This window comes from Orcinus orca, chromosome 3, assembly GCF_937001465.1.
Source record: "Orcinus orca chromosome 3, mOrcOrc1.1, whole genome shotgun sequence".
Taxonomy (NCBI): domain Eukaryota; kingdom Metazoa; phylum Chordata; class Mammalia; order Artiodactyla; family Delphinidae; genus Orcinus; species Orcinus orca.
The window spans coordinates 143610575-143619292 of NC_064561.1; the positions used below are offsets into that span (position 1 = coordinate 143610575).

The window sequence follows — 8718 nt, forward strand, 5'->3', positions numbered from 1 at the left end:
TGCAAACTTTCATTCTTTTTTATGGATGAGTAGTATTCCACTGTGTATATATACCACATCTTCTCTATCCTCTCATCTGTTGATTGACATTTAGATTGCTACCATATCTTGGATACTGTAAATAATGCTGCTATGAACATTAGGGTGCATGTATCTTTTCAAACTAGTGTTTTTGCTTTTGTTGAATATATACCCAGAAGCAGAATCGCTGTAGCATATAATTCTATTTTTAGTTTTTTGAGGAACATCTGTACTGTTTTCCACAGTAGCTGAACCAATTTGCATTCCCACCAACAGTGTACACATCCTCACCAACATTTGTTATTTGTGATCTTTTTGATGATAGACATTCTGACAGGTGTGAGGTGATATCCCATTGTGGGTTTGATTTGCATTTCCCTGATGATTAGCAATGTTAAGCATCTTTTCATGTGCCTGTTGGCCATCTGTATGTCTTCTTTGGAAAAGTGTCTGTTCAGGTGTTGTTTTTTTCCCATTCTACCGAGTTTATTAGGTTTATAACTGGATGAAGTCACACATGTACAAAATGAAGCTCACCCTATCCCAAAGCAGAGTAGGAACTGAGGGCTGGGGATCCATTTCTTGCCTTTGGGGGAGCTCTAAGGTGAGGGGCAGCCAATCCTCCCACTCCAGAGAGATGTGGCCACAGGGGAGGGGAGCAGATGGGGCCCACCTGGCTTTGGTCGCAGAACTCAGAGCCTGGCATTGGGCTGGGGCAGGCAGATGCATGGAGGAACAGGAGCCTCAGAAACCACCCTGCCCAGGGAGCCCCGCTTGCAGTGTGGTTGGTCCAGACCTAGACTCGGGCTGGTGCAAATGGAAGGCAGCAAAGCAGGAGGGAGGAGACACTGATGTGTGGTGGTGGAGGGCACCCAGACCTGTGGAACAGGGGGGTGGGGAGGCAGGCTAGCTGCCACTAGGCAGCTGGCAGCGGGTCTCATAAATGCCACTGTGGCCAATGTAGCGTACCCATTTGATGACATCATGGTCGCTGTAGTCCAGCTTCGGTTCAAACACCTTCAAGTAGCGCATCTTGCGGCCAGAAGGCGCCAATGGCACCTCAAAGTTCATTGAAATGGGGGGTCGAGCCCATCTCTTCTTGTTGTTGGTGGGCAGAAGCTCAATCTTAGCACTGATCTGCTATTTCTTCATGACTGCCATGCACTTGATCTTCCACATGATGGCGTTCTCGCTGGCCTTGTACTTGGCCTTCCCCTTCATACAGATCACCTGCACCCCACTGGTGTTCAATGGGGTTGGGATCCTCACCTTAATCTTCTGAGCCAGTAGTGAGGGCTTGCAGTTGGACTTAATGACCACCTTGACCTCCAGCTTGGTGCGTCCCACTTCCCGAACTAGCAGGATCACTTGGAAAGGAAGGATGACGTCCTTGGTGATGCCATACCTCATGAGCTCAGACTCTCCGTCTGGTGGGATGAAGCTGATGCTGTGCTCCGAGTCACACCTGCTGAGTCGCACACACTGGTGGAAGGTGCTGTCGTCAACGGCAATTGATTGCTTCCCGCTCTTGCTTGCTTCATCAGCTGTGCCTTTGCCCTGCTTCTCAATGACAGCCTTGTCATTCATCCCAAACTTGCACTCGGGCATGCCACTCGGGTGGCTCTTCATCACCACCCGGCCTGACACATGGGCACTCAGCACCTGGCCCTGTGGGAACATGAGGAGGTTCACACTCTCCAGCACATCCAGGAAGAGCTCGTTCTGGCTATACTTGATGCCCTCCCGCCACCAGACAATCTGCCCAGTGTGATCTGAGACTGCTCTTTTTTGTCTGATGCTGGCTCTTGATGCCCTGCTGGGTGATGAAGGTTTTCAGCGCGCCTGTCTCTGAGTTCTCTGGGTAGCCAAAGTCTAGGATCTCATCCAGCAGCTGATATATGAGCACAAAATTGTTCTTGATGTTCTCTTTGCTGATCTTGCCAAAGTAGGCAGCCATTATGTCACACATCTTACAGAGGAATTCGAAGACCATGGCAGCACTGACATTCTGCTTGGTGACAGTTGCCAGCCAGATGTTGGACCACTTAACGTGAAAGAAACTGGTGCGAGCGATGTTGGTGATGGGACTGCGTACCCGCTGCCCGGCATGGATAACATTGACCCGAAAGGCAACCGCTGCGTTCCTCCCAATGTCATCTCGGTAGACTTGGGCGATGAGTACCTCACCCTTGTGATTATAGATGAATAAGCCTCCAGTCATGGCAGCAGCTCCGTCTCCATGGCCCATCTCTCTGAGAACAGACCTGGTGTCCGCGGCCCCCTGCTCAGCTGGCCTGGCCACTCTTCGGATCCCAAGATGTCCGCCTGCCCCCTGCTCGCATGCCCACTATCTCGGCTTTCACTGCAGTCTCTATTCAGGTCTTCTGCCCATTTTTAACTGGGTTGTTTGGGGGGTATTTTTGATATTGAGTTGTATGAGCTGTTTATACATTTTGAATATTAACCCCTTAGTGGTCATATCATTTGCAAATATTTTCTCCAATTCAGTAGGTTGTCTATTCATTTTGTCAATGATTTCCTTTGCTGTGCAAAAGCTTTTAATTAGCTCCCATTTGTTTATTTTTGCTTTTGTCTCCTTCCTTAGGAGATTGTTCATATATATTCTCAAATAGAAAATATACACATGGATTATTTTCATATATACATAGTGCATTTAAGAAAAGTTACTACATACTGGGTCATGAAGAAGGTCTCAACAAATTACAAAGAATGGTATCATAGAGACCATTTTATCTTACCACAATGTGTTTTTTTGTATTTGTCCTTGAAGTTAGAAAACATTAATAAACAGGATTTTATAAACATATACATGCAAACATACATGCTCTTATATATTAAACAATGCTAAGGAAATATAGAAAAAAATAGTTACTTAGAATAATTTAATTTTCAAATTTAAAATACTGCTCTGTTATTTTGTGGAGAACATCTAGCCAACTCAATTGCTAACACAGAGTTATTTTCAAAATATAATGTCTAAGCTATTAGCCAGCATAATGAACCAACATTTTAATTCTTCTTTCCAACTAATTATTTGAGAACCTCTGAAGAGAACAGTGGTCATTATTGAAAAAAAGATTTTTGTTAAGCTTGAGTAAATGATTATTAGGTATTTTGGATTTTTTTTTTTTTAACCTGAAGTTGTTATTTGTGTTTTTTGAAATCACTCTTTGGATGTGCTGAGACCCATTAGCAGCAATTTCCAGATCATCACAAGTAGGTGAGAAATAAGATAAGGTCAGTTTGGACTTGGGGACATCAGTGGAATCAAAATCTTCTGGACTTCCAGGATTGGTCCACTATCTTCAGAAAAAGAAAAATCCAGAGAAGTTTAAGAGGACTGACTTTGCACCTAAGCAGATTAAAAATTAAGGTGATACTACAGTCCATAGTTTGAAGGCAGTGTAGATGCTGTAAGATGTGTGATTTGCCTGGCACCCTCTTCCTGCAGTTCTGGATCTGAGGTTGTTGTGGCTACAGACCCTGTGTACCTTCTCACCTGCCCTCTTTTTTTTGAAAGTATCCCCTGCCTCCCAGACCATGATGCTGCCACCTTTGCCAGAGCCTTTGTCTAGCCTCCTTAGGTAGCTGGAGTCCAAGTGGAATCCCCAAGGCTGCACTCCTCACCCTGACTGAGCCCTAATCATGCCGAGTCATCCTTCTGCTCCTAGCCTGGATGAAATGTCACACCGTGGGGCATGGGGTCTGATTTTCTGAGCAGCCAGTAAGGGGTTGGATGATATAACTCAGAGTGTAGGAAAGTCTACTCCCTGTGAGTTGAACCTTGACTGATGAGATATAGGATATAGTAGGGAATGGGGCAAATTCCCTTTCCTTTCTTCCCTGTGGATTGCTCTAAGATTTGATTTCTTCCTGAAAATTTTCTGGAGAAGTTCCAGGTGCTGAGCCAACATCCCTGCCCAGAGGCTGCAGTCTGTTTGTAGTTCATTGTGAAACAGTGGCCAGCATGGCAGCACATCGCATCACTTTGTTTCCCATTTTTTCTTGCTTCCTTCCCCCTATTTCCTCATCTTTACCATCCTGGGCTTACACGCCCCAAATAAACTGTCGGCTCTTCAATCCTTGTCTCAGGCTGTATTTTGTAGAAAAGCTTTCCTAAGAGAGAGCTGTGGCAACAGTCCTCACTTTACTGAAGTGCTGGAGTTTGCCCTGGACCCCAGGAGTCACTCTCCACTTTTCTCTGCCCTGGGAGGTTGTTGAACTGTATTTACAGGAAGCCCACACCCTCTGGCTACCAGATAAGTCCAGGCAATGGGGTGCCCTGGTAGGAGACTGGAGGGAGAAAGTATTTATTCTCCCGGTGCCTATGAGGTTACCTTGGGCTGGTCCCTCAAATAAAAGTTACAGCTGATGGTCTCCTCTATCTGACTTTCTTCTTGATTTCTGAGACCTGCTTCTTCCTCTCATCCCTCTGGACCGGGGGACCTAAGAGCTCTACAATGCTACCCTCAGGTCATGACACTGCCTTGTAGCTCCTCTCCACCCTGCTCACTCCTTTGTAATTAGTGTCTTTATAAATAAATTATTCTAATTTGAATTATTCCAATTTAACAGTGCCATCTGCTTTCTGTTGGAGCCAGTAGTGAAAAGGAATGGTTAAATTATAATACCATTTATCTGTGTTGCAGTAGTGCATAGCCATTACAGATCAGTTCATGTTTGCTAGCAAAAGAAAGTAATGCACTATTTTTTTTTAATCACTTAAGAAGTAAAGCAGGGGGAAGGGATAAACTGGGAGATTGGGATTGACATATACACACTACTATATATAAAATAGATAACTAATAAGGACCTACTGTATAGCACAGGGAACTCTACTCAATACTCTGTAATGGCCTATATGGGAAAAAAGTCTAAAAAAGAGTGGATATATGTATATGTATAACTGATGCACTTTGCTGTACAGCAGAAACTAACACAACATTGTAAATCAACTCTACTGCAATATAAGTATTTAAAAAAAGAAGAGAAGAAGAAGTCAATCAATCAGGGTTCTGGTAAAAACAAACAAACAAAGAAAACCAGCCAGAATTCCATCTCCTGTGTTGATGAAAACAATCAATAAAAAAAATCTATAATAGGAATAGAAAAGAGTTTTATCTGAGCCAAACTGAGGACTATAGCCTGGAAGACAGCTTCTCAGATAACCGCTCCAGAGAACTGCTCCAGAGAATCACGGATTTCAACACAGTTTTATATCTTGTCAGAACCAAGAACATCAAATAAGTCAGGAATCCATTCATTCAAGGTTTCAGAAAAACAGATACATAGCGAGTCAGTATGGCCTTGGCCCCTGGGAAGGGAGTCTTATCATCAAAGGAGTTCTAGCACTGGCAGGCCAGGAAGGGAGGCATTTGACCTTTATTTTTAACATGAACATTCTTTTTTTTTTTTTTTTTTTTTTGCGGTACACGGGCCTCTCACTGTTGTAGCCTCTCCCATTGCGGAGCACAGGCTCTGGACGCGCAGGCTCGGTGGCCACGGCTCACGGGCCCAGCCGCTCCGCGGCATGTGGGATCTTCCCGAACCGCGGCACGAACCTATGTCCCCTGCATCGGCAGGCAGACTCTCAACCACTGTGCCACCAGGGAAGCCCAGACATTCTTTACTTCTAGTCAATGTGCCTTTTTCTTTAATAATTAAAGCAGATGTACAGTGTACATTTGATAGGGTACAAACAGGCTCTTTTAGTTAGCAGTTAAAATTCAGGTAAACTCATGTATTAGCCATGACTTCACCATACCTCAATATGTGAAAATTTCTTTTATCTCCTGAAAAGGACTTTAATGAAGGAATCACTTATGGGAGAGCAGGCAAAGTAAAGGGAATCAATAGAGGTTCTTGAAGCACCAGGAACAAGAAAAGGCAGAGAACATCACCACCCCAAGTACTGAAGGGGCAAAAGGATTAGAATGCCGGCGTCCAAGTCCTGGGGGAAAGGCTGTCTCTCCAGATCTCCTGTCCTGGGAGGATGCAGGTCCTGCCAGAGCCTCTGTCTGCAGCAGACTGTTAGTGGGGAAAGAAATGCCCTGACATTTCTCCCCTCCTGCCCACCGACCACCTCTCTCCAGCCCCTCTCTGCAGTCAGTGCCTCCCATTGGCTGAACCCAGTTGGAGACTAGAATGACGTGCCTCATAGGGGTCAGCCTGCTTGGGCTCAGACTGGGGCTAAGAAGGGCAGAGGATGGGTCTGGGTTAGTGGGAGGTAGGAAGGGCAACAGACAAGAATGAGTATGATCAGGATATCAAACTCCTTGCAAAGACCCATATATATACTGTCTATAAGAGACCCACTTCAGACCTAGGGCCACATACAGACTGAGAATGAGGGGATGGAAAAATATATTCCATGCAAATGGAAATCAAAAGAAAGCTGGAGTAGCAATTCTCATATCAGATAAAATAGACTTTAAAATAAAGACTATTAGAAGAGACAAAGAAGGACACTACATAATGATCAAGGGATTGATCCAAGAGGAGGATATAACAGTGTAAATATTTATGCACCCAACATAGGAGTACCACAATACATAAGGCAAATGCTAACAGCCATAAAAGGGGAAATCGACAGTAACACAATCATAGTAGGGGACTTTAACACCTCACTTTCACCAATGGACAGATCATCCAAAATGAAAATAAAAAAGGAAACACAAGCTTTAAGTGCTACATTAAAAAAGATGGGCTTAATTGACATTTATAAGACATTCCATCCAAAAACAACAGAACACACTTCCTTCTCAAGTGCTCATGGAACATCCTCCAGGACAGATCTTATCTTGGGTCACAAATCAAGCCTTAGTAAATTTAAGAAAATTAAAATCATATCAAGTATCTTTTCTGACCACAACACTATGAGACTAGATATCAATTACAAGAAAAAATCTGTAAAAAGTACAAACACATGGAGGCTAAACAATGCACTACTAAATAACCAAAAGATCACTGAAGAAATCAAAGAGGAAATCAAAAAATACCTAGAAACAAATGACAATGAAAACATAATGACCCAAATCCTGTGGGATGCAGCAAAAGCAGTTCTGAGAGGGAAGTTTATAGCAATACAATCCTACATCAAGAAACAAGAAACATCTCAAATAAACAACCTAACCTTACACCTAAAGCAATTAGAGAAAGAAGAACAAAAAAATAACCCCAGAGTTAGCAGAAGGAAAGAAATCTAAAGATCAGATCAGAAATAAATGAAAAAGAAATGAAGGAAACAATAGCAAAGATTAATAAAACTAAAAGCTGGTTCTTTGAGAAGATAAACAAAATGGCTAAACCATTAGCCAGACTCATCAAGAAAAAAAGGGAGAGGACTCAAATCAATAGAATTAGAAATGAAAAAGGAGAACTAACAACTGACACAGCAGAAATACAAAGGATCATGAGAGATTACTACAAGCAACTATATGCCAATAAAATGGACAACCTGGAAGAAATGGAAAAATTCTTAGAAAAGCACAACCTTCCAAGACAGAACCAGGAAGAAATAGAAAATATAAACAGACCAATCACAAGCACTGAAATTGAAACTGTGATTAAAAATCTTCCAAAAAACAAAAGCCCAGGACAGATGGCTTCACAGGTGAATTCTATCAAACATTTAGAGAAGAGCTAACACCTATCCTTCTCAAACTCTTCCAAAATATAGCAGAGGGAGGAACACTCCCAAACTCATTCTGTGAGGCCATCACCCTGATACCAAAAGCAGACAAAGATGTCACAAAAAAAGAAAACTACAGTCCAATATTACTGATGAACATAAATGCAAAAAACCTCAACAAAATACCAGCAAACAGAATCCCACAGCACATTAAAAGGATCATATACCATGATCACGTGGGGTTTATTCCAGGAATGCAAGGATTCTTCAATGTATGCAAATCAATCAATGTGATAAACCATACTAACAAACTGAAGGAGAAAAAACATATGATAATCTCAATAGATGCAGAAAAAGCTTTCAACAGAATTCAACACCCATTTATGATAAAAACCCTCCAGAAAGTGGGCATAGAAGGAACTTACCTCAAAAAAAACGCCATATATGACAAACCCACAGCCAACATCATTCTCAATGGTGAAAAACTGAAACCATTTCCACTAAGATCAGGAACAAGACAAGGTTGCCCACTCTCACCACTATTACTCAACATAGTTTTGGAAGATTTAGCCACAGCATTCAGAGAAGAAAAAGAAAGAAAAGGAATGCAAATCAGAAAAGAAGAAGTAAAAACTGTCACTGTTTGCAGATGACATGATACTATATAAAGAGAATCCTATAGATGCTACCAGAAAACTACTAGAGCTAATCAATGCATTTGGTAAAGTATCAGGATACAAAATTAATGCACAGAAATCTCTTGCAATCCTATACACTACTGATGAAAAATTTGAAAGAGAAATTAAGGGAACACTCCTATTTACCATTGCAACAAAAAGAATAAAATACCTAGGAATAAACCTACCTAAGGAGACAAAAGACCTGTATGCAGAAAACTATAAGACACTGATGAAAGAAATCAAAGATGATACAAATAGATGGAGATATATACCATGTTCTTGGATTGGAAGAATCAATATTGTGAAAATGACTATGCTACACAAAGCAATCTGCAGATTCAGTGTAATCCCTATCAAACTTCCAAT

The 8718-nt window shown here is 42.2% G+C and overlaps 1 protein-coding gene across 1 annotated transcript; it reads right to left on the reverse strand.

Annotated features, from left to right (window-relative positions):
* Window positions 1-890: 890 nt before the first annotated feature.
* Window positions 891-2361, reverse strand: LOC101276854 (AP-2 complex subunit mu-like). The gene is given in 2 exon segments (XM_033437908.2): window positions 891-1801; window positions 1803-2361. Coding segments are annotated over 2 exon segments (1341 nt in total). The 5' UTR covers window positions 2270-2361; the 3' UTR covers window positions 891-927.
* Window positions 2362-8718: the final 6357 nt, after the last annotated feature.